General features: G+C 40.8%; 1 protein-coding gene across 5 annotated transcripts in view; it reads left to right on the top strand.

Annotated features, from left to right (window-relative positions):
- LOC109918809 (spectrin beta chain, non-erythrocytic 1-like) overlaps nt 1-27,053 on the top strand; it is a 258,622-nt gene that overhangs the window by 173,096 nt on the left and 58,473 nt on the right. For all 5 annotated transcript variants that reach the window (XM_048619799.1, XM_048619794.1, XM_048619798.1 and 2 more), the window contains 7 exons: nt 8,094-8,245; nt 14,000-14,173; nt 16,052-16,143; nt 17,771-17,851; nt 18,924-19,039; nt 22,763-22,875; nt 24,677-24,864. In XM_048619799.1, coding sequence (XP_048475756.1) covers nt 8,094-8,245; nt 14,000-14,173; nt 16,052-16,143; nt 17,771-17,851; nt 18,924-19,039; nt 22,763-22,875; nt 24,677-24,864 — 916 coding nt within the window. The remainder of the gene's footprint in view (nt 1-8,093; nt 8,246-13,999; nt 14,174-16,051; nt 16,144-17,770; nt 17,852-18,923; nt 19,040-22,762; nt 22,876-24,676; nt 24,865-27,053) is intronic.

The following is a 27,053-nucleotide window of genomic DNA, read 5'->3' as shown; positions in this document are numbered from 1 at the left end:
CTAAGCGTATGTTTACCTTATTTTGTATTATGGTTGCCATCAGTTTTCCCACTATTGATGTCAGACTGACAGATTTGTAGTTTCCTGGGTTATCCTTTACCCCTTTCTTCAATAACAGTGTCACATTTGCAATCCTTCAGCCCCTCAGGACTAATCCTGTGTTCAGACAGGGCTGGAAAATTTCTGTCAATCGCTGCACAATTTGCCTCCAATCATATAGATTCGAACTCAGGAACTACATCTCATTCAAGGCCAGTGATACTTTCTTTGACCAAGACCACTGCACCTCCTCCCTTTTTACCCATCCTGTTTCTATTAAAAGTTTTATAATCCAGGATATTAAGTATCCAGTCCTTTTCTGGCTTGAGCTACATATCTGTCGTTGCTACTATGCCGTATCCTCCTAAGCAATTTCTGTTTCCAGTTCCCCAGTTTTATTCATGATACTCGGTGCATTTACATACATACAATTTAATGCTGTCCTTATCTCTTCCTTGCCCATTGGGAGGTGACCATTTCTTTGTTGCTGCAAAACAGTCAAGTCTCCCCTCACTACTTTTTCCACATTCCCCATCTTCTGTCTTTTGTCTTCTCTGGTACTTCCAAAACTAGATCCATTAGTCAACCTTACTTTGTGCCTTACATGTTTAAATCCACTCCCACTACACAATTTACTCTCTCAACCAGGAAATTAGGCTTCACCAGAGCAGAAATGGAACTGTCTTTTGAACAACTTTCTTCTTTTCAAAAATTGATCCCAGTGTCCCAAAAATCTAGACCCCTTCCTTTTCCACCATCCCTCAAGGCATGTATTGACCTCCGTATTCTGCCTTTGCCTAAATGGTGAAGCTCGTGGCACAGATAGCATTTCTGAAATTACTACCCTGGAGGTCCAATGTTTAAACCTACTCCCTAACTCCTCAAACTGTTGCTGCAAATCCTCCACGCTACGTTAATAGTTCCCACATGAACCACAACCACTGATTGTTCACTGTTCTTTTTAGGAGTTTATCCAACTATTCTGTTAATAATTAAGAAAATGTAACCTGAAGTGAATGGAATTAGGTTCTGACCTTGAACTGAAATGGACTGTTTTTGAGGACCAAAGGTGCAATGAGATTAATTTACGGACATTGCCAGTTCCTGGTATACATGGACACATGGCACAAAACTGAGCATTATTCAGGAGTCTTTACTCTTGAGTGAGAAATGTTATACGACTGCAGTAGGCTTGAAAGGTTTGGGACGTGACACATTGTTGGAGTGTAGAGGGAGCTTATCTGTGTATCTGAACTGCTTTGTACCTAAGCTGGAGTGGTTGATAGGTCACTGCAGAGAGCGTTTTGCTCTGTATCTAATCCTGTGCCGTACTAACCTTGAGGGCGTTTAATGGGGACAGTATAGAGGAAGCTTTACTTGGTAAGCCTGTGTTGACTCTGTTCTGGGATTGTCTAATGGAGATGTTGTCCTGGATCTAACCCCATGTTGTACCTGAACTGGGATTGTTTAATGAGGACATCCAAGAGGGACCTGACAAAATGACAAAACCATTCAAAAAGACAAAGAATTGCAGATGCTGGAAATCAAAAACGAAACAAATTGCTGGAAAAATTCAGGTTTGGCAGCATCTGTTGAGAGAACGCAGAGTTAAGGTTTCAGGTCCACTGACTCTTCTTCAAAACAAAACCATTCACCTGTCAACATTCACGTATCACCATGACTCTCTATTTGAAACCCAGGGTAATTTTACCAGCAGTTGCTGTGCATTGAATGTCTGGATTGTATTATGTTAATCCGAGGACTTGTATTTCTACATGAATGTTCATTATCCTTCATTGAAGCTGAACAGCGAAGTGTTTTGTTGCCCTTCCACAGGAAATGGCCAAGACAAATGTCTTCATTGATAGATGTTGTGTTAAATTTGAAACTCTGCAGCCCAGTGCAAAAATCAGTGTTCATTTTCATATTGTGCCAGCTTTGTAAGTCTCCACTGTTGAGTCCATGATGGATACATGGTTTGCAAAATGTTCATCTTGCATATATGGCATGTAATTCACAGGCCAACTTTTGATATGTTTGACTTCCATGGTCGTACATACAGATGTCATATTGAAGCTCCTTTCATTTTTATTTTTTATTGTCAAACTGGTGAAAATTAGCTTTCACGCCTTAATTTTTTCACTTCCATTATTTCTCCCCAACTATATTTCTGTTGTGAATAGTGCATAATTTTCAAGTTATTCATCATGAATTTATCCACATCCATGGTGTCACTTTTTAAAAAATCTGTGTTGCACCTTTTCTTTGGGTCTAATAAATTTTCTGTGATCAGGTGCTGATATTTGGGCACACTTCTCCAAATATGGTCTAACTTGCATCTCCTACTAATTAATTTTACTTGCTTAGTTGCACAGTCAAGTGGTAATTCAAATCATTTTTAGCACTATTACCATTCAAATTCAAATCTTGTGATTCTTAATCGATACAGTGTGGAGCTGGGGGAGCACGACAGGTCAGGCGGCATCAGAGGAGCAAGAGAGTCGACATTTTGGGTCGGGACCCTTTATCAAGACTGAAACTTCGACTTTCCTGCTCCTCTGATGCTGCCTGACCTGCTGTGTTCCTTCAGCTTCACACTGTATCAACTCTGACTTCCAGCATCTGCAATTCTTGCTATCTCCTTGTGATTTTTAAATCGTTGTTGGTGAAATGGACATATTTAGAGAACTGAAATTCAGTTCATAAAACTTATTTGAGAGTTTTGATTTGTGTATAACATACTCAGTAATTATCTGTCAAAGTTCAATTTTTCTTAAAACTTTGCTTTGAAATATAAGTACAGCTTGTGCCATGTACTTTTATTATTTAGTCTGAAAATGCTGTCTGCAGAGCTTCTAATACTGCAACCGTGATATGTCACAATGCTTTTCTCCTTTGTCTTCCTCTCTGAAGAAAGACTATTGCAGTTTCTATAGCACAATGAGCATCAGCTTCTGAAATCTGAAGAGAAAATTGTCTTTATATACAATGGTTTAGAATTACTCTGACTGCGTTCTGTGTGTTGAGTATGTTAATTCTTGAGATTACAGTGAGGCACCCCATGCAATTGGAAAAATGCATTACATATTTTTGAAATTGAGTCATACGGAAAACAAGAACCTAACGTCCTCTCTAATCCTGCGCTGAGATAGATGCTCAGATGAGACAGCACTTGTGGCACTTCAGTCAAGTTCAACTCCCTTCAACTGAGAAAGGGAAAATCAACTACCCAGAGGACCGCTTGGACTTATCCCCATCTGGAAAATGTGGATATTAGACAGTGGCGGGTTTGGGTTCAGTCATGATGAAATGCCTGCCAGCATTCACTGTGTTGGGCTTAAACATGACCCAGGTTCACTTAGGTGAGATACTATAGCATCCCTGCCTGTTAAGTATATGGAGTTATTGCGCTCAGGAACAATTTGAAAAAAATTACAATTTGTGCAGCAAATTCTGACGCTGTAAACATTTTCCTTGTGTCCCACCTGGATTGTTTCTCCAGTGGAAATCACAGCACTTTGTAATGTTATCAGAGTGGTGTTTATGTGGGTACTCCCAGGGCCCGGCCTTAAAGAGTGATGCTATCTACAGGGCACTTGGCTGGAGCAAACTCTAAATTCAGCACGGGAATGGCTACTTAATTGTAAAAAAATAAATATCAACTGTTTCAACAGCCAACCTTCTCATCAAAGCCCATATCACAAAGAAATAAAGATCAAAGTTAAACCTCTTAAAAAGCTTGCGAGTAGTGGAATTAGCATAAGCAGCATTCGTTTTGCATATCTGTTCTGGACAGTATGTTGCAGATTATCACCATTTGTCAAGCAGTTAAATTTATACTGTTTAGTTACAAAGCTTGTTGTTAAGTCAGTACAAAAAGTATTGTGCCTCTGTGATGTTAGTCCATCTCGGAAACTACTTCAAGAGCTGAATGGGGTGATATGGGTTAGACCTTTTGTTGTCCAAAACATTTACCTCCCCTGGAAACCAGATAGCCTGGAGGAAAAGTCAGGAGACCTTTTTCTTCAGTCCTCTGGATTATCAGCTGTGGTTCAGTGTATAATAGTTTCACCTGAGCCAGAAGGTAATGGATTTAATTTCCTCTCCAGAGACCTGAGCTCACAATGCAGGCTGGCACTCTAATTATAGTGCAATGGGATGTAGCACATTTTGGCATACTGCCATTGAGATGAGGTTTTTTTGATTCACCGGTGGGAAATGAACATCACTGGCTGGGCCAGCATTTATTGCCGGTCCTTAGTTTCCCTAAAGAAGGTGGTGGTGAGCTGCCTTCTTGAACCATTGCAGTCTAACTGTTAAACCAAGGCCCTCTCAGGTAGATATAAAAGATCCAGTGCCTGACTTGAAGAATAGAAGAGTTCTGCCAGCGTTCCGGCCAATATTTATTGCTTGGCCAGCATCATTGAATCAAACAGTCTCATTGCTGATTATGAAATCTTGCTGTCCATAAATTGACCACAGTACTCACCTCCTCCATAACAGTGCACCGTCTTTCAAAAGCCGTGAATTGGTGGTAGATTGTATTGAGATGCCCTGAGGTTGTGAAAGGCACTGCACTTTCGTTGCCTTTCTGATGTTTCAGACAATATCTGCATTATGGCACTTTGACATACAGCAAAGCTGAAAGGTGTCAGGCTTGAAACATATAATCGGTAATTTGATCTAAATTGGTATGGCTGCTGAGGTAATTTAGTTGACTTTAACACCACTATCAGCATGGGGAAAATCAGTGTCAGCCAGTGGCTGCTGTTGGAAAGTATTGGATTTTAGGTTTGGGTTGAATCATAGAATCCCTTCACCAGAGTTAAATCATCTGTGGATAATCTCAATAATAATTCGTAATGTGAAGGGCAATCCCTTCGGTCCAGCACATCTCCGTAAGGACAGAAGTGGCTTTTAACTAGCACCCCACTCAATCTCAGGATATGCCAAAGTGCTTTACAGCTTCAGTTCTGTTCATTTTGAAAAGTAGCAGCCAATTATCACAAACAACAAGTTCGCACAAACAATATAATGGGAAACAGGTTTTATTTTAATGGAGAAGTTTGGTTAGTTGGGGTGTCTCAGGAAATGTTATATTTGTGAGTGAAATAAGAAAATAGTCAACTTTGGAGGCCAGTATTGCACCCACGTCAGTTGGCTATACGGCAGCAAGAGCTAGGGAAGAGTTCAAGAAGTACATCATAGTGAAAAGAAGTAATTTCTACTATGATCAATTTTTTGTTTCTTTGAGTTTGAGCCAAAGTCTGATGATGCTGTCGAGAGTAAAGCTCAGTATATATTTGCAACAACAATGGTTTGATTATATTTTGTCACATGTAATAAAACTGCACATGAGTACTAAATAGCAGCTCAAAATCATTAACCTACAGTGTACACCAACGTCAGAGAACCATTAAAAGTTGGAATGTTGTGAGGCAGCTCTGCTGAAAAGCACACATACTTGGTTGTTAATTTGAAATGGTTTGTATGACTAATTGACTTTCTGAAAGATGTCGCTGCCCCATTTAGATTAGAGCCATGTTGTTGCTGGCAGCTCTCCGGTATAACCCTGCTCCAAGGCCAAAGTGTACTACATTTTTTAAATGTTCTGTGGTTGGGGTGTGGTGGTCATCTGCAAGGACAGCGTTTGTTGCTTGTCACTAATCAACCTGGAACAGCAGTTTACCACATAATTTCAGACAGCAGTTAAGAGTCAACCACACTGCTTAAGGTCTGGAGTCACATATAGGCCAGACTGGCTAATGCCAAAACATTTCTTTCCCTCAAGGACTAATAAACCAAGTGGCTTTTTTAAAGAATTGATGTTAATTGTAATGGTCACCATTACTGAGATTAGCTTTCAACATCTAAGTTCCAGCAGTTGGCACGGTGGATTTGAACCAATGTCTCCAGAGTATTGGCTCACGGTGACTAGAGGCTGTAAAGATAAAAGTGTAGACTCGCAATGAATCAACCCTTTCCCATTCATCCTCAATGGGCCAAATCTCTTTCCATTCATTCATATTGTACAGAATTTCTACAGAGTAATAGTCTTTTCTTTAACTATACAGAACTCTGGTGCCAACGTAAAAGGCATCATGGTTATTCACTCTGTATTGCACGCCAAGGAAGTTATGCTGAAACTTGATTAAAACACTGTTTTGGTTTCAGCTGTGCTATTGTGTCCAATTCTGGAAACTGCAACTTCAGGAAGGATGTGAAGTCTTTGGAGAGATTGCAGAAAAGCGTTATGAGAATGGTGCTGGGGATAAGGATGGATTGGAAAAACTGGGGCTATTTTCCTTAGAGAAGAGAAGCAAAAATTGAGAGGGTATTTGATTGAAGGTTCTGACTAGAGTTGATAAATTGTTTGTATTTACTGAAAATCAGAGGGCACCATTGTAAGGTGATTAATAAATGAACAAAAGGCAAATTTAAGATTTTTTAAAACGCAGCGAGTAGTTAACATTTGGAATGTATTACGTGAGAGCATGATGGAGGCAATTTCAATTGAAGTTTTCTACAAGGAATTTGGTAAAGTCCAAATTTAGCAACATTTGGGTTTGGACTGATACGTGGAAGGTAGCAGTATCAGCACACATGCCAGCATCCTAGGCGTTATAGTTGACCAGAAACTGAACTGGACAATCCATATAAAAACTGTGGCTACAGTCGCAGGGTCAGAAGTTGGAAGGTCAGCTTCTACCACCTGGAAGCACAAGGGTAGCTAATGCATGGGAGCGCCACCACCTGCGAGGTACCCCCAAAGCCCCACACCATACAGACTTGGAAATATATCACTTCCTTCACAGTCGATGCTTAAAATCTTAGAACTCCCTCTCTAATAGCACTAGTGGGTGTGTGTATATCATGTGGACTGCGCACAAGAGCAATTCTCAGGGCAATTAGGGATTGACAGTGAATGCAACCCCTATCTATATATGCCCACATCTCATGAATAAAAGAAAAAATAAGGTCCCAAAGTGATAAGATTTACATAACCTGAAGTGGAACTAATCAAGTTGCTGTTGCAGAGTTGTCATGAATATGATCGGCAAATAGTTACCACACAAAAGAGACCAATCTGTGATTCTGTATAATCAGTTCTGTTACCACCTGTAATACAGCACTACCTGTTCTATTTGCTGCTGTGTATAATATATCGTTGTGTTTATTTTCTTCCAATTCTTATTGTTCACATTGTACAGTATATTAAATGAATCATTCAGTGACACACAAATTAGATTGAGCTTGCATTGTGGAAATTCTCTTCCAGCCATAATTTCAATTCTAGCAGAATATTTACTCATAACCAACTGTATGGTTTGTCTTGTTGCTAATTGGCATTATTTACTATGGTAACAGAAAGCCCAGGGTTCAAGTTTTAGTTTAATGCTGCTCATTATTTAAAACTAAAAAGTCTGTTTTGCCACATCTGGTTTCTCATCAATCTTGGAACATTGAGGTCTCTTAAATACTGTCTAATTGATGTGGAGGTGCTGGTGTTGGACTGGGGTGAACAGGGTCAGAAGTCACATGATACCAGGTTACAGTCCAACAGGTTTATTTGAAATCACAAACTTTTGGAGCGCTGCTCCTTCGTCAGGTGCAGCACTGTAAAATTTTGTGATTTCAAATAAACCCGTTGGACTATAACCTGGTGTCATGTGACTTCTACATTGGCAGAGCAAAGTGTTATCAATTAGACAATCAGCTCTTGTATGATTCTGCATTGTTTTTCCTCCTTTCGGTTTATTATTTTGAAAATGGAGATGAGAGAGAAAGTAAAGCTGAGTGCCAAAAATCTAGAGTTAAAAACTTAAAATACCAGCATTTGAAACAGCAAAGGTGGGTAATGTTTCACCTGAGAGCTTTCCCTAATTGAGTTCTGAGGCAAGGTCGGCACTCTAAATGTTAACCTGCAGTTTCTCTTTCAAATGGTGACAGCACTGCAACATATTTAGAATATCTTTTCCTGTTTAACTTCTGGTGCTTCCTTACATTTTATCCTTTTAAGCGGTTAACAGTAAGCATTTGCTTCTTTGTTGCAGATGAACGTGAAGCAGTGCAGAAGAAAACATTTACCAAATGGGTAAACTCACACTTAGCAAGAGTGACATCTCGAATCACAGACCTGTATACAGACTTGAGGGATGGGAGAATGCTGATTCGTTTGCTGGAGGTGCTGTCGGGTGAGCAGCTGGTCAGTATAAGCCTTTTGTGGTTTTTGTGGCAACCATCAGAATAATAATATAGTAGCTTTAGGCCAGCAATACTCACAAGCTTATGCTTTGCGCAGTCACAAACTGAATCAGTGTCTTGTTTGACAGACAATCGAGTATGCTCAGCACAGTAGAAGAATAGTGAGTTGACATGAGTTATGGGTCTATGAATGATCCATGAATTTTGACCATATTGTGGACAGCTGGCCTTCCACTTCCCTGCAGGAAGAATTTAAAGCTACAACATCAATACGTCAATCCAAGTTTTTCTTTCACTTGCTATATGGATATTGAGATAACTTGAGCTGATTTTAGTGGAGAGAAAAATCAAACATGTATCTATACTTTATCTTAACTTAGCCTCAAGATGGCCAACAACAATAAAGAAAGTTGACACCACTCCAAGGCAAAGCAGTTTGTTTAATTGGCACCCCATTCAATATTCAATCCCTTGACTGCTGATACACAGTGGCAACAATGTGAACCAATTACAAGATCACGCAGGCTCCTTTGACAACATCTTACAAACCTGAGACTCGACCGCCTGGAAGGACAAGGGCAGCAGATGCATGGGAATATCATCATGTGAAAGTTCCCCTCCAAGTCAAACGCCGTACTGACTTGGAAATAGGTCTCTGCTCCTGGGTCAATTTCCTGGAACACCATTTCTAACAGCATTGTGGAGGGAGTACCCTAAAGACTACACTTCACCTAACACCTTCTCAAGGGCAATGAATGCTGGCCTAGCCAGTGACACCGGTATCCTGTGAATGAATTTTAAACAAAACTTAATTCATTACCAATTAATTTGCTTTGAAATGTAGTCATTGTTGTTATTTCGGCAAATATGACTGTCAAGTAGAGCATAGTTGCATAAAGTGGCATTTAAAATAATGATCCATGGTCTGTTTCTTTCTTTGGTGCTGAATAAATTATTGGTCAGGGCACAAGTATAATTCCCTATTTCTCTTCAAGCAGTGTGTTGGAATCTTTTTAATCCATGATCACACGTTGATGGAGTCTTGGCTTATGGTTTCATCTGGAAGGTAACCTAATGGTAGTACCTTTCAGTACTGCATTGGAGTGTCAGCCCAGATTGTGCATGCAAGTATAGTCAGTGATAAAGAGTTTGGAGCCTACTACGTCCAAAAGACCATTTAAATCAACATCTGATTGACTGCTCGGATAGTTTAGTATGTTAAAATCTGACATTGCAAGTCACAATGATGTGCCACATTCATACGAAAATAGAAAGAAAAAGAAGAGAAGGCCATAGATTCCTTGAGTTGGCTGTGCAGTTTAATATGATCATGGTTGAACTCATCCTCAAATCCACCTTTCAGCCCTATCCCCATATCCCTCAATTCTGTCGACAGTTCAAATATTTGTGTTTCTTCCCTTGGTAGAGGTAAAAAGCAGCAGGTGATTTACTCTACACCATTAATATAATCACTCCCCTAGCCCATTGTTTGAAAGTTCCAGACCAGCTTTAACAGGGATTCCGGCTAAAATTGGAAGCCCATCCTTGTAGCTGGGGTGCAAAAATACCGTGAACAGCAGGGAGAAAATACAAAATCACTTAGCTATGTAGTAAATAGAAGTCTCCAAGGTGAACCCATTTCTTCAGTTCTGCTTAACAGAAAATTTATTTGTTACTGATATTATCATTGTTTATGTCTGTTGAAAACATCAGAAACAAGCATACTTTTCAGCGGAAGTATATCCCAACCGTCTAACCCCTCAGTAAAGACTTCTACAGACCACCCCAAGTGATTCAGAAAGGTTGCTCAATTAAGCTGAATTACATTGTACATTTAGATTTTTGTTTTGGCAGTAGCTCCACACAACAGGTCAGGGATTAGCAGGTTTTAGAAATTGCATTGTGCAGCTATTTGTTTTTATTGTAAGCATAGTCTTTATCAGCTATCATCATCAATGTCCTTAATTTAACATTTTGGGCTTGCAGTAAATCAGATCTTTTGGGAATGATGTAATTTCTTATAGTGCTCCTCCAATGTTGGAGAGATCAGTGGGAAACAGTGTCAACTATAAAATGGTTATTAGATGTCATTATGGGTTGTTGTTGGGACCTTTTGCTAAACTTTTGCTAACTGTTATCATCTATGTAATTTGTACCTTAATTCGTAATTAAACAAAAAACAGCTAGGAGTCCTGCCAGGAATAGTGAGCATCATGCTTTTGTAATCTCACTGTCTACAGTGACTGATAAACACAGAAGAATAATTTGTTTTATTGAGTACCGTAGACCAGGAAGGCTTCAGGTTTGATTCCTGATCTGTAGCAAGTAGACATCTTGGTTGGGGAGTGGCTAAGGAGGAGAAATTTGAATAAGGCATTTTGCTTCTGATTGTTATCCAGTGATCTATGTTAGAAAGTGTCAGGATGTCAGTGAATCTCCAGCCCTCACTCTGGACACAAACTATATGCGCAATTGCATTACATATTCAGAAATGAAGAATGGGCAAGGGCCACAGAATTGTACCCCAGCACCTTCGGATTAGGAATGTTATGAATGTTAAATTATGCTCCAGATACTGTGCACATTTGTGGTTTCTATTTCACAAAAAGGATACAGAAGAGTGGTGAAAGTGCAAAAAAAATGTACAAGGATGACACTAATGAATTATAACGATGGGGAAAAAATAGACCAAGCTGTTATTGTTTTCTGTGGAAAGCAGATGTTGAGGACTGACCTAATAAATAGGTCTTTAAAATTATAAAGATATTAATAGCGTAAATGTTCCACTTGTGTAGGGGCAAGACCAGAATTAGGGGCCAAATATGCAAGGTAGTCACAATTAAATCCAACAGAGAATTCAGGAGAAATATCTTTAGAGAATGTGGAACTTGCTACCACAGGAGAGTTTGAAGCAAATAACAAAGACACATAGAAAGGGGAGCTAGATAAACTACGCTAGAGAAAGGATTAGAAGGATATGCTGATGAACTGAAGTGAAGAGGGTTGTGAAAAAGCTCGTCTCGAGCATAATCACTGGAGTGAGCCTTTTGGCTGAATGGGCTGATTCTGTGCTGCAAATTTTATGTGTGGACAAAAATGAAAGCAAACCTTATTAGCAGAACACTAAATTGCACATCTTCTATGCCACTTGCCTCGCTTCCAGGTGGACTTCTGTCTCAGCAATCCTGTTAAACCTTAATTTCCTGTTTACCAGTAGATGGAATCTTCTTTTTAACCCATCAACACTGCTATTAATTTCATCAGTTTAAATTGAGAGCACATTGAGGGAGTTCAGGAACTAATATCCTCCCACGCTGCTGTTTAATGTGTTAAACCTGTGGCTGCTGCCAAGTTGAATATCTCTTTATGATCTGTTTGTCTAAACCAAGTAAAAATTTGGCCTCGTTTTCTGTACAAATCATACTTCCAAGATCTTCTGCCATGTAACACATTATGCTATCTAACAAATTTACTTTCTTGGTTATTTTATCAAAATGTATACCTATTGAAATGGATTGACAGCTAGCCAGTGAGTTTTATTTTACAAATATATCTAATCCATTTATTTCTAGCATCCCTAATTTGTTTGCACACATCTTGCCCTGCATTTCTGGTATTTTTGCATCTTTATTTTCCTCCCAGTTATTTTCCTTTTTTTAATCTATTGATTCATCTTTCTTCTTTTCACCATGTTTTAAACTGGGGAGGGCATTGCTTAGAAGTTGCTAGCTTCTACTTAAGTGGGAATACAGGTATTGACTATAAGAAGAGGCTAGAAAAACTCGGGTTGTTTTCCTGGAGCGGTGGAGGCTGAGGGGAGATTTGATAGAAATCTATAAAATTATGAGATGCATAGATAGGGTTGACGGTCAGAATCTTTTACCCAGAGTTGAAATGTCTAATACTAGGGGGCATGCATTTAAGGTCAGAGGGGGAAAGTTCAAAGGAGATGTGAGGGGCAAGTTTTTTTACACAGAGAGCGGTAGGAGTGTGGAACGTACTGCCAGGGGTGGTGGTGGAGGCAGATATGATATGGGCATTTAAGAAAATTTGAGATAAGCACATGAATAAGGGAGGAATGGAGGGATTTGGACTAAGGGCAGGCAGAAGGGATTAGTCTAATTTGGTGTCATGTTTGACACAACATTGTGGGCCAAAGGGCCCGTTCCTGTGCTGTACAGTTCTGTGTTCTATGTAAGTGGCATGCTGCAGGTGTTCCTTAACGTTGAGATATTATCAGAAACCGATTAGAAGATGGGTCACTTTTTGCCCTGCTGTGACTACCAGTTTTTGAACTCAGCAAAGGTTGGATCTCATATGCAATTGATTTCAGACTTTGGCTTTGCATTCTGAAGGGTATATAGGGGTAAGTCATTAGGTCTGTAAGGTTATCAGATTTCCTTTAGAGTTTCAAGTTGGACAGGTTGATTTTCTATACTACGTTTGAAGAATTCAGCTTTTGTGATTGTTGACTCACCTGGCACACTGTTTCCACTGCAGTGCATTGAGAATACAGGGTAACAAAACTGTTTCCTTTGGCCCACCCTGTATTTCAGAGGTTACTGATATTTGGAAAGCATTTTAAATGAGTCACAAGGAATGTTGTAAACCATACCCAACGACGAAAGATTTTAAGACAATTGTCAGATGTTAATGATGTAAAGTTAACCTCTCCCATGTTTGAAGTTTATTAGTATTTTCAGTATTCCTGCAGGAAATCTGTGCTTGAAGGATCGGAGATAGCATGACAACATTGTTGCCTGAAACTCCAGTCCACGCTTACTCCATGCATATATCCCCACTGAGAGCACAGTTTTATGATGTTAAGTGCAGTAAGGAACCTTAGAACGCCTATGCAAACTAGATTTAGTATGAGGCTAGAGTAGGTGGTTAACTATAGGGTTGTGGAATGAAGCGTTCATTAGGCACACAGCATTGCATCTCTTTAGAGGGGTTATGTGGGTAAAATTCACATAGACTGGATCAGTCACACCTATGTGCTCTGTGCCTTCTTCCATTTAGTTAACTTGCTGTGTGCAAATGAAGTTAAATAAGTGTGTTGTCAGGTGAGTAACAAGTGTTTGCTGGGAATTGAAATGATGTAGGCTATTTATTTAATGTCAGCAGAATTAGAGAATACATATAATGTACCAATTAGTCTTCCTGTTTAATTACTAGACATCTTAATCCGAATGGAATATTTTAACTTTCATAGATAACATAGGAACTTTTTTTTTGGAGTGTAAAATCAAAGCCACATCTATTTTTCCATGAACCAAATGGTAATTGCCAATGTTGAGTTTAAAAATCATTCTCTTTTGTGTACCCAGTTACTAATGTTTAGCTTTCTTTTGTCTCTTTATAATGCTTTGACTCCTAAAAGTATTAATTACTTTTAACAGGAGTTGCACAAATCCTGAAGTGTGCAGTAATCTTGCAGGACTTTGTCGGCAGTCCGAAATAACATACATTTGAATATTAATTTTAATATGACAAAATATCCCAAGTTGTGTCACAATTTGGGAAGGGAAGGAGCACCAGAACATGCATCAAATGATAGTTGAGGAAAGACATTTGTTACTGTATTGATCTTTATAATGTTTTGCAGTTAAAATAGGAGGTTGCTCGATCTCCATTCAGTACATTGTGATGCACCGTCTGAATAAGTTTTCCTTGATAAACGTGTGCCCTACAAATGACTGAATTGCCATGACCTGTTATGATATTAAACCAAGCTCTCTGCTTCTATTTCCAGCCCAAACCCACCAAAGGACGGATGCGGATTCACTGTTTAGAAAATGTGGATAAGGCCCTGCAATTCTTGAAAGAGCAGAAAGTCCATCTGGAAAACATGGGCTCACATGACATTGTAGATGGGAACCACCGGCTTACTCTGGGCTTAATATGGACCATCATCCTTCGATTTCAAGTACATACTGCAGCAGTTGATACATCAAGATGGTTTTTTTTTCCAATTTATTTATGAGTAGTAGTGAATGAATGACACATTCCATTTACATATGATATTGGCCCAACCAGCCTATGCAGGTGTTTATGCTACATTGAAGCCTTTTTCCATCTAAGTCTACCTTCATAACTATCTTCGCATATGATTGTCTGGTTTCCCCTTAAATGTACCTATGCAATTTAGATTAATCAGTGTCTATGACAGCAAATCTCAAATTCTCACTGCTTTTGAGTGAAGAAGTTTCTAAATTCTCGTATTGAATTTGTTGATAAACATCTTCTATTCATCCCCTCTAGCTATGCTCTTCTCCACAAGAGGACACATTAACTTAAGCCAGCAAGTACAGGTGTAATAGGTGAACACTGCCAAATATGGGTCAGGATAAGGCCGACCAATGGACTAACATGGGAAAATGCAAAATTGTTCATTTTTGAAGGGAAACCTAGATAACAGGATATTATTTAAATGGAGAGAAGCTACAGAAAGTTGCAATACAAGGGGATGTGGGAGTATTTATGTACAAAACACACAAGGATAGCACACAAGTGCTGCATGTAATCAGGAAGGCTAATGGAATGTTGGCCTATATTTCAAGGGGGTTGGAGTATAAGAGTAGAGAAGTCTTTCTGCAACCGTACAAGGTGCTGGTGAAACCACATCTGAAGTACTATGAACTGTTTTCGTCCCGTAATTTAAGGAAAGGCAGCATTTCACGGAAGGTAATTCAGAAAAGGTTCACTCGGATGATCCCACGTATGGAGGGATTGTCTTATGAGCAATGATTGAACAATTTGGGACTCTGTTCATTGGAATTTAGAAGAATGAGAGATGAGCTCATTGAAACATATAGGAATTTTAAGGGGCTTCACAGTGTAAATGAGAGGATGTTTCCCCTCATGGGAGAGACTAGGTCCAGAGGGCATAGTGTCAAAATAAAGGGAAATGAATTTAAGAATGAGTTGTGGAGGAATTTCTCTCAGAGGATTGTAAGTCTTTGAAACTCCTTGCCACAGAGAACTGTGGGTACAGAGTCCTTAGTGTATATTTAAGGTTGCGATAGATTCTTTGTTCAGGAGGGAAATCAAGGAAGGGCAGGAAAGTAGACATAAGGAATGTCAGATAAGCCATAATCCTATGAATGGTGGAGCAGTTTTGAGGGGCTGAATGATCTACTCCTGTTCCTGTTCCTTATGATGAAAAATGGGAAATGGGAGGCAAGCTAAGAGAACTTTGAAATGATCAAGTCTGGAGGTAACAAAGGCAAAAGTGAGTGATTCAGCAAAAGATGGACTGAACTACAAATATGAAGCAGGAGGGACCCTTCATGTTGTGGGAGTGATTTTCCAGCGGCAGCAAAAGGTTACAGTCTATTTAGGTCACGAGTATTCAGGTTCCATGCATATATGATCACCCTTCATTGTTCTTTATCAGAAGTATCTATGTCAAAAACATGTTTAAGTCAAGCACCCCTCACAACACTTACCCTGCATTATTGGAGGAATTTAATATCACAGTTGCTTGCTTTACCTTAAATGCTACGTTTTCTTGTTTGCGAACAAACTGGGTGGGGCTGCCTCTTTACGGAAAAACCACTTTGTTTTCACTCTGTTTCTCTCTCTCGCTCTTCTTGCTGCTACCACCAAATTAAAAATCCCAAATGAAGGCACTGACACACAAGGCATTTTTAATTGCCACACAAGGGTAAATGGTCTTTCCACAGTGAGTCAGTATTTGAGGTTATCTTGAAGCCTTAATAATGATTTGCATTTGTTTGCAATAAGTTACATAGTCCTTGATCTTGCTTATGTATTTGACTTATCATGGCTTTTGTTTCAAAAGATCCAAGATATCAGTGTTGAAACAGAGGATAACAAAGAAAAGAAATCTGCCAAAGATGCGCTTCTGCTCTGGTGCCAAATGAAGACAGCAGGGTAAGCAGAATTGGAAAATTGCCAGAGGGAATTAAGTGGCAAGTCCTGCAAAGTGCACAGATAGATGAGAAACAGACAGTTCTTGAAATGCATAGCAGATTAATCAACATCTGACAAAGAAATCAATGTTCAGCGTACATAATTTTATTAGAACCTGTGTTTATAAAATCTCTACTTCGAACACCATTCTGAGTTTTAAGCTGAGGCCCTCTGTCGGAATAAAGGGAGCGTTCACTGTATCAATCTGTGCTACCCTTGGTCAGTGGGTGGTTGACTGTCACTGATAGTCAAGTGTTTCCACCCTGTGCAAAATGCCTTTTATGTAAGAAATTTATGAACAGCAGTGGTTAGCACTGCTGCCTCATGGCACCAGGGACCCGGTTTCGATTCCACCCTCAGGCGACTCGCTGTGTGGAGTTTACATATTTTCCCTGTGTCCGTGTGGGTTTCCTCTGGGTGCTCTGCTTTCCTCCCACAGTCCAAAGATGTGCAGGTTGGTGGATTGGCCGTGGGAAATGTAGGATTACAGAGATAGGTTGGGTCTAGGTGGGATGCTGTTCGGAGGTGTGGTGTGGACTTGATTGGCTGAGTAGCCTGCTTCCACACTGTAGGGATTCTATGATTCTATGAAATATATTATGCAAGTTGACAAATAAGTTATGCACTGAACTAAGCACATTGACAAAGAGTTTGGGTTTCGTCACCCTGTGACACGTCTTCAGAACTTGAATTTCTATGTGACAGTTATTATTGAGTCATACAGTACGTAAACAGACCCTCTGGCCCAACCAGTCCATGCCAAACATAATCCCAAGCTAAACTTGTCCCACCTGCCTGCGCTTGGCCCAGATGTCTTCAAACATTTCTTATTCATGTCTGAATGTCTTTTAAATATTGTAACACTACCTGCATCTACCACATACTCTGGAAGTTCATTCCACATTCTGTGTAAAAAAAAGTCGCTCCTCATTAACTCTTTCTCCTCTTGCCTTAAAAATGTGCCCCCTAGTCTTGAAATCCCCCACCCTAGGGAAAAGACACCTGCCATTCACCTTACTTACACCCCTCACGATTTTATAAACCTCTATAATGTCACCTCTCAATCTCCGATGTTCCAGTGCAAAAAGTGCAAGCCTATCTAGCCTCTCCCCACAACTCAAACTAATTGATGTTCTGGAGCCTCTCAGTTCTGACAGTTCCTCCCCTTCATCCACCAGTTGCTGGTTAGGTGAACTCTTGTACCTTTCGTAATAGATTTTGAACAGGCAATCGTGTAAACAGTTTGGTTCTCTCTATCAGTCCATCCTGACCTGACCTCAGCTCTACAAAACATGTTCTTGCTCTTTCATTAGAATGCCTTCAGTCGGGTGGCGACATTGTGTTTATTACAGTTACTAATCAGAGAATCCATTCACTACCTATTCAGTTACCTGCTCAGAGAGCATCCCTCGCAATCCATTGTGTGAAAAATAGCTTTTAGCTTGTCATTTTTCAATTCGTGCACATCTCTCTTCTCCTCCTCCACCACCATCACCATCGTCGCCACTGCTGCCACCACACAAAATCTGACCCAGTCTGGTACTAAGTTGAAACTCTTCGACTTTTGGTTGTTCATTGTGTTTTGCAGGTATCCCAATGTTAATGTTCACAACTTCACCACAAGCTGGAGGGATGGACTGGCCTTCAATGCAATTGTCCACAAACACAGGTATCTTATCATTCCTTCAGAATTCAGGGAGATTTTAACAGAATTGAATGTTTCAAGATAACATTATCCAACAGTTTGCATAATAAGTGCCAGTATTGAATTGAAGGTGCAGTAGTAGCTAGTAGTATTTTCATAAAATAGATTACATGATATCATTAAAACCAGTGTATGATTTATCAATAAATAAATCCAAGAAATGTGGATGTTAGAAATTTAAAATAAAAGCAGAAATTGCTGTAGAAATTCATACTTGCCAACTGGATTGTAGGAAACATTCCCTGTGGAAATCAATTAACATAGCACAGAACTGAAGTCGGATGTCAGGACCTTCTGGTCTGTGAATCTGGGATACACTGTATCAACAGGTGAATCAAATGGCTGCACATTTTTTGATGTCAGACTCCGACTCCAAACCTCTCTTCCATGTTTACAATCTATTAGGATCTGTCCCAGTGATTACACAATTAAAATGTGTAATGGATTCATGTTGGAATGATAAATCAAGGGAATCCAGGGACGTGGGATTAAGTCAGGAAAGTAGGGAGACAATAGTTTAGTGATTAATGTCACTGGACTAGGAATCTATAAATTCAGACCTGGGGGATACAAGGTTGGATGCAACCACAGAAGCTGGTGGAATTTGAATTGAATTATTAACACATCTGAAATTGAAATCAGGTCTCAGTAATGATGCAACGACACTGTCATCAATTATTGTAAAAATCCATCCGATTTAATAATGTCCCTTAAGGAAGAAATCTGTCCTTATCTGATCTGGCCTATATGTAACTCCAGAGCCACAGCAGTATGATTGACAGTCATGACCTAACAAGATACTCAGTTCAAAGGCAGTTAAATGCTAACTTGCCATTGTTGCCCATGTTCTATTAAAGAAGTCAAAGATCAACCATGATCTTGTGGAATGGTAAAGCACACTTGTGGGTTGATCTTATTCTGCGTATTCCTTTTTTTAGTCTGGTCTTGCACACACACAATCTGATTTTGTCTTGTGATGTCAGCCTCGTTCTTTTCATTTGATAAGGACCATTCTTCTCTTTGTTCTTTGCTTCAGGCCTGATCTGATTGACTTTGACAGACTAAAGAAGTCAAATGCTCACTACAACTTACAAAATGCTTTCAATGTGGCAGAGCAGCAACTGGGACTCACCAAACTGCTGGATCCTGAAGGTATATTAGGACACAAATGCAGGCAAAGACTTGATCCTAATGTTTGTGATATCCTGGATTTAACTGGTGTACGTTGAAACTTTGGAGAACCTAATGGAATAGTTAGCCCCTTGTGAGAGAAGTAGTGCATTTGTTTTTGTGGTTTTTGACGCATTAGGTATGGGTAGTGTCCTAGGCCCAACCAATTTTGGCTGCTTCATCAATAACCTCCCCATCACGAGGTCAGAAGTGTGGTTGTTCACTGATGAATGAACAATGATCAGAACCATGTGTAACTTCTCAGATACTAAAACAGCAAGATCTGGATAACTTCCAGGCTGCGGTTGATAAGTGGTACGTCGTATTCAGGCCATACAAATGTCAGGCAATGATCATCTGAACAAGAGAGAATTTAACTATATCTCTGACATTCATGCTTCCGCCATTCCCCAAGACTCCTCCTCCAGCATCTTCCAAACCTACAGCCACTACCACCTGAAGGACAAGGGCAGCAGATGCATGGGGTCACCACCTGTAAGTACCAATCCAAGCCACAAAATGTGCTGACTTGGAACTATATTGTTGGTGCTTCACTGTCACTGGATCAAAATCCTGGAACTCCCTTCCTAACAGCATTGTGGGTACCTTTCTGCATTGGTTCTAGAAAGTAGCTCACCACTTGCACTTTCTCTAGAGCACTTAGAGATGGGCAGTAACCTGGCCAGCAATGTCCACATCCCATGAATGAATCTAAAAAAGCAACTAAATTGAGCTATCTATTTAGAGAAGAAACACTTGCATTTATGTAGAATTGTTCATGACCTCAGGATGTTTCGAAGTAATTTTGAATTACAATTGGTGAAAAAGATTGCAGCCTATTTTGCTCAAACAGCAGCATGATAATAATCAGATTTTCCTTTTGTTAAGTATCACGTCACAGTGGGTTGGTGTGCTTGAAATCAAGCCCAACTGCACTCGAAGTATTATAAATGTGAAAAGATTCAGTCAAACTATTCATAGTCCCCAATTTATCTGATGAACTCAGGTTGAAAGAGAACACTAACTAGGTTTCTGTACTTAACAATAGCTGTTATTTACAAACAAATAATTTTTAACCAAAGGCAGTTGGGAAATATTATTGCCAACTTGAACTCTATCCTTTCTGAAATTGTCCCCTTCACAAACCGACAAATATAGACAGACACTGTCTGGGGTGGCATGGTGACACAATGGTTAGCACTGCTGCCTCACTACTACAGGGACCTTGGTTCGATTCCAGCCTTGGGCGACTGTCTGTGTGGAGTTTGCTTGTTCTCCCTATGTCTGCATGGGTTTCCTCCGGGTGCTCCAGTTTCTTCTCTCAGTCCAAAGATGTGCAGGTTAGGTGGATTGGCCATGCTAAATTGCCCTGTAAGGTTCAGGGTTGTACAGGCTAGCTGAATTAGCCATGGTAAATGCAGAGTTATAGGGATAAGATTGGGGGATGGGTCTGGATACAGTGCTCTTTGGAGGGCTGCAGTGGATTTGATGGACCAAATGACCTGCTTCCACACCATAGGGATTCTATGGTTCCAATATGTGGATATTAAAGTTGGAACAAGATACAAAATCATGAAATACAGTTCAATAGTACCACTCTGCACTACAGGATTTCAATAAATTGCTTTCTTTCTCTTCATTTCAATTCCATTTAAATTTTTGGCCGTGCTGGTTGTGAAATTGCTTTTCCTCTATCATTAGAGGAGTTTTTAACACCTCCTTCAACAGAAAATTTGCAAAGAATGGTGAGATGAAATCTCCTGGCTATGACAGAGACTTTCTAATGCCTCCACACAGCAGAGAAACACAGATTTTTTCAATGCTTTCTCATTGCAGGCTAGGCAAGTGGGTTCTCTGTTCCACTGGCTCCACACAAGACATAGCTACCTGGCGAGGAGTCTATCAGAATGTTGTTGTCAAACAGTTTTCTTTATCTTCAGAACCCAACTGCTCTTGTGGAGCTATGTAATCGACTTTTGTCTGATTTCGTATATTCTCTTTTTTTTTTTAAGTATGAGCTCGCTCACATGGCTTTTTGCTATATGTACCAGGAAAATGAAACTTTGTAAACAACTCATAATATGCTCCAGTAAACATGATCTTTAAAATTCCAGTTGTCTCTTTGAACAGTCTCCATAGTTTAAAGCAGTATTCTTTTTAGTCCATAGTCCATAGAATAAAGTGAGATTTTGGCAGAGTTGGAAGTCCAGTGAGGCCTCTTTAGCAAGGCAAGTTTCTTGCTGTGTAAAAGTGAGTTGGCAATTAATGGGGATTATTGCTTGTTAAATATTTTGTTAACAGCACAACTTATAGGAGCAGGAATAGGCCATTTAGCCCCTTGAGCGTGTTCCGTCGTTCATGGAGAACGTGGCTGATGTGTGGCCTAACTTTATATATGCCTGTCTTGGCCCATATCCCTTAATACCTTTGCTTAACAAAAATTACCTAGCTCAGATTTGAAATTAACAAATGATCTAACATCAACTGCCATTTGTGAAAGAGACTTCTAAACCTCCACCACCCTTTGTGTGTAGAAGTGCTTTCTAACATCTCTTTTGAACAGTCTGGCCCTAATTTTTACATTATGCCCTCTAGTTCAAGAATCTCTGACTAGTCAAAATAGTTATCTTTATCTACCCTGTCTTTTCCTATTAAATATCTTGAAGACTTCAATCAGAACACCCCTTAACCTCAGAGAAGAAATTTCTCCCAATTTTGGTCTTGAATGTCTGAGCTTATGCCCTCTAGATGTAGGCTGTCTCAGAAGGGGAAACAACATCTCAACATCAACCTAGTCAAGGCTTCTAAGAATTTTCCATGTTGCCTCTCATTCTTCAAAACTCCAAGGAGTAAAGTCCTAACCTACTCAACCTCTTTTCATGAGAAAATTCCTCAATACCTGGAATGAACCTAGTGAACCTTTTCTGGACTGCCTCCAATGCCAGTATATTTTTCCATGGATAAGAGATTTTTCCAATTTAAGTCACCCATGATTAATATACTTTTTCTCACGTGTTCTCTTTATCTCCTGATTTATTCCTTGCCCTACAGTATAGCTACTTCTGGGCATCCTATGGAATACTCCTGCCTCTGTCTTCTTCCCTTGGTTATTTCTTATCTCCATCCATATAGATTTTATATCTCCTGAGTCAAGATCATTTCTTGCTATCATATTTATCCCATCTTGTACTAACAAAGCTACCTGCCACCCTTTCCTTCCTGCCTGTACTTTCGAAAAGTGACATTCTCCTGAAAATTTAGTTTATTGCTTTGATCTCCTTGTACCTATGCCTCTTTAATGGCATTGAGATTATACCCATTAATCTCTATTTGTGCATTAAATCTTTTACCTTGTTCTGAATACTCCACACATTTCAGAGCTGTTAATTTCTCTTTGTCCTGTCAGCTGCAATGGTATCCTCAACCCTTCACTTGAGTTTCTCAGTTTTAAGGAGTATGGAAGCGAGCAGTGTTTAGAAATTAGCTGAAGTTTCCATTAAAACGACTGATAGTGGAACGTGATGGAAATTTGTTGAGCATTTGCACACTGTCATGAACAGACGTTCCTTGCTTCTAAATAGTACAGTTGCAGATAGGATGTCATTTTACAGTGTTGAATTGAGACTTGATGCTGAAGATTTGCAGTATGTTTCATTTGGTGAAATGTAGATCCACATAAACTAGTTGTTTTTCTTTTGCTTCCAGATGTCAGTGTGGACCAGCCTGATGAAAAATCAATCATCACTTACGTTGCTACTTATTATCACTACTTCTCTAAGATGAAGGCACTGGCAGTAGAAGGGAAACGAATTGGGAAGGTATGAGGAGGAATAATGGTTGAGTGTAAGAAAAATGATGAGTACCGTAATATTTACAAAGACGCTGCTCATAACAAATCCCGACTACAAACAAATGTTTTTGTCAAATACAGTCATTTCCTTGCATGACTGATGTGTTGACTGCTACAGCTGATCTTACTTTCTCTCTTCCCTAGAGGGGTGGACTCCTGAATGTGGTGTAACTCCATGGACTTTTGAAAAGAATTGTTCCCTTTGGTTAGGCAGTTGACGAGGCAAGACTTTGATTAAAAACTGAAAGAACTGCTGGATGCTGTAAATCAGAAACAAAAACAGAAGTTTCTGAAAAAGCTCACCAGGTCTGGCAGCATTGTGAAGAGAAATCAGAGTTAACATTTCGGATCGAGTGACCCTTCCTCAGGCCTGATGGTAGCTAGGAAAATGTCAGTTTATATGCAGAAAATAGGGTGAGGGGAGGAGGAAGGAGTAAACGATAGGTGGGGATAGAGCCCAAAGAGACAGAAGAGCAGTTGGACAGACAAAGGAGTGGATAACAATCTGGCTAGGTGGGTGAATAGCTGTTAATGGAGACTGTACAGTCCAGGGAGCTGTGGGAGTCAGTGGGTTTATAGTGGATATTAGCTACCAGTCTATCCCCAGAAATGGAAACAGAGATGTCAAGGAAGAGAAGGGAGGAGTCAGAGATAGACCAGGTGAAAGTGAGGGCAGGGTGGAAATTGGAAGTGAACTCGATGAACTTATCCAATTCCAGACGAGACGGGGTAGCAGCATCGATAATGTCATTGATACATTGGAGAAAGAGTTGTGGATGGGATCTGGAATAGGACTGGAACAAGGAATGTTCCAGATACCCCACGAAGAGACAGGCATAACTGGGCCCCGTGCAGGTAGCCATGGCCAGTCCTCTGACCTGAAGAAAATGAGAGGAGTTAAAGACTTGCTGAGGATGATGACTAGCTCAGCCAAGTAGAGGAGGGTGGTGGTGGGTGGGTACCGTTCAGGTCTTTGCTTCCCAAAGAAGCGGAGAGCCCTGAGACCATCCTGGTTGGGGATGGACGTGTAAAGGGATTGCATGTCCATGGTAAGGAGGAGGTGGCTGGAGCCTGCAAACTGGAAATTCCAAAGCTGACGTAAAGCCAGAATTTGCTGCCCGTCTCTAATTGCCCTTGGTCTCTGCAGCTTGCTAGACAGTTAAGAGTCATCTACATTGTGGTGGGTCTGATGTCACATGTTGTCATCCCCAAACAGCATTAGTGAACTAGATAGGTTTTTACAGCAATCAGTGGTCATTGTCACAGTCTCCATTGGCTGAAACTTAATTATATTCCAGAATTATTGACTGAATTCAAATTCCACCAGCCACCCTGGTGAATGTGAACCATTATTTGCAGATCATTAGCCTAGACCTCTAGATTACAAGTCCAATAGCACTGCTCTTACACTGCTATCGTCCAATAACTTTATCATGCGTCTCTTAGCCCACTGTGAGCTAGATACATTGGAGCCAGTCCTCTTCACTGAATATTGATCATTTGAGAGCCCTGGTTAGTTCCTACCCCAATTTTTATCCTAGGTGCACAAATGAAGCATAGTACCCTGACTGCTGAGATCAGTTAATTACACAGAACATTTTCTGTCCTTGTGGTTTGGTATGAAATCTGCATTGTTTGTGAAGCATTTTTGTTTCAATGTGAGCATTAATCTAGAACTCACCACCCATTTATTTCCTGAGTCTTTTAGCTGTGTTCTTTCTGCGATCTCCATGCACCAGTGAATAATTGTGCTGTTTTCTCTGACCCAGGTGTTGGATTATGCAATTGAGGCAGACAACATGATTGACAAGTATGAAACTCTTGCCTCTGACCTCCTGCAGTGGATTGAGCACACCATCATTACATTGAATGATCGCAAACTGGCAAACTCACTGAATGGGGTTCAGAATCAACTTCAAGCATTCAATACCTACCGCACTGTGGAGAAACCACCCAAGTAAGCAAGCTACCCCGAGCCCCTCATCATTAGTTATACTTTGTCTGTGGAACCTGTGTAGATTTAGAGTTTACATCTAACTGTCCCATTTTAATCATCACGATTTACAAGTGTCGAAAGTACTTTGTTGAGATAAAGAGGAAGCAAACAGGCAAGAGCTTAATGACCTTGATAACCTGGCCTCAGGCTAAGGGACAGGAAGCAACAATTTAGAAGCACCTCAGACTGATTCCTGTGAATTAGCTATTCAGACATCTTTGTCGTGGGCAGTAATGTGGGTAATGTCAAAAGGTCAGGCCTTGGGAGCTAAATATTCCATCCAGTTTCTCGATTGCATAACAACATACAGTTTTATTTGGATTCATTTCATATGAGCAGGCTTATCACAAGGTTATGCAAATAGTTTTGTGTCATTCCTAGCTATAATTCATTTGTTACTCCTAGGCCATAATCATCTGGGCCTGGAAGGCAGGAAGCAAACTTAATTAGGCAGGACCAAAGTCCCATCACCTTCCCCACTTTGCCTGAATTATGTTTTTTTGGGGAGGAGAGACTCGAGCTGTATGTTCCTACTCAGCTGCCAATTGGATAATCAATATTACAGGCTGCCATTTGTGTTAGTGGGGTTCTATTACAAAAATCTAGGGCAAGGGGTTGACTGCTGACAGCTATATCTCTACCCTTGCATTCAATCTACCCTACTGCCTCTTGCCATGACTGCACAGCCTAGAAACCCTCCCCAGATAACACTTAATTTTTGTTTGTGTAATCCTCCATCCTGGGAGTCTTTGGTCGGTTTGACTGGCAGCTTCTGATTGGATGACAGCTCATGATGGTTGTGACTTTTCCCCCATTCTGGATCCTGGTAGAACCTGTGAGCAACCAATCAGCTGTCTGGAAGCTTTAAGATCCAGCAGAATTTCCCATCTTTGTCAGACAAGAAATTCCCATCTCCAAACTCTCCTGCTTTCTGACTCAGGCAGAAACCAAGAAGGTTTTACCCTAGACAACAAGGTGCAGAGCTGGATGAACGCAGCAGGCCAAGCAGCATCAGAGGAGCAGAAAGGCTGACGTTTCGGGCCTAGACCCTTCATCAGAAATGGGGGAGGGGAAGGGGGTTCTGAAATAAATAGTGAGAGAGGGGGAGGCGGATAGAAGATGGATAGAGGAGAGGATAGGTGGAGAGGAAACAAACAGGTTGAAGAGGCGGGGATAGAGCCAGTAAAGGTGAGTGTAGGTGGGGAGTTAGGGAGGGGATAGGTCAGTCCAGGGAGGACGGACAGGTCAAGGGGGCGGGATGAGGTTAGTAGGTCGGAGATGGGGGTGCAGCTTGAGATGGGAGGAGGGGATAGGTGGGAGGAAGAACAGGTTAGGGAGGCGGGAACGAGCTGGACTGGTTTTGGGATGCGGTAGGGGGAGGGGAGATTTTGAAGCTTGTGAAATCCGCATTGATATCATTGGGCTGCAGGGTTCCCAAGTGGAATATGAGTTGCTGTTCCTGCAACCTTCGGGTAGCATCGTTGTGGCACTGCAGGAGGCCCAGGATGGACATGTCGTCTGAGGAATGGGAGGGGGAGTTGAAATGGTTCGCAACTGGGAGGTGCAGTTGTTTATTGCGAACCAAGCGTAGGTGTTCTGCAAAGCGGTCCCCGAGCCTCCGCTTGGTTTCCCCGATGTAGAGGAGGCCACAACGGGTACAGCGGATGCAGTATACCACATTGGCAGATGTGCAGGTGAACATCTGCTTGATGTGGAAAGTCTTCTTGGGGCCTGGGATGGGGGTGAGGGAGGAGGTATGGGGGCAGGTGTAGCACTTCCTGCGGTTGCAGGGAAAAGTGCCGGGTGTGGTGGAGCTGGAGGCGAGTGTGGAGCGGACAAGGGAGTCACGGAGAGAGTGGTCCCTCCGGAAAGCAGATAAGGGTGGGGAGGGAAAGATATCTTTGGTGGTGGGGTCGGATTGCAGATGGCGGAAGTGTCGGAGGATGATGCGTTGGATCCGGAGGTTGGTGGGGTGGTACGTGAGGACGAGGGGGATTCTTTTTTGTTCTTATTGCGTGGTTCTTATTAAGTTTTACCCTAGTTTTGATATGTATGTTGCATGTTGTTACTTTTTGGCTCCAAGCCAGTCCCTCCTTCTTATGCAAGATCCGCTGCTTGATACATCTTTTCCAAATGAAGGGAAGAGGAGG

The sequence above is a fragment of the Rhincodon typus genome, chromosome 43 (genome assembly GCF_021869965.1).
Source record: "Rhincodon typus isolate 14 chromosome 43, sRhiTyp1.1, whole genome shotgun sequence".
In the NCBI taxonomy this organism is placed as follows: domain Eukaryota; kingdom Metazoa; phylum Chordata; class Chondrichthyes; order Orectolobiformes; family Rhincodontidae; genus Rhincodon; species Rhincodon typus.
Note: the sequence above shows the minus strand (reverse complement) of the source record. Positions and strands in the feature narration are given on the sequence as shown.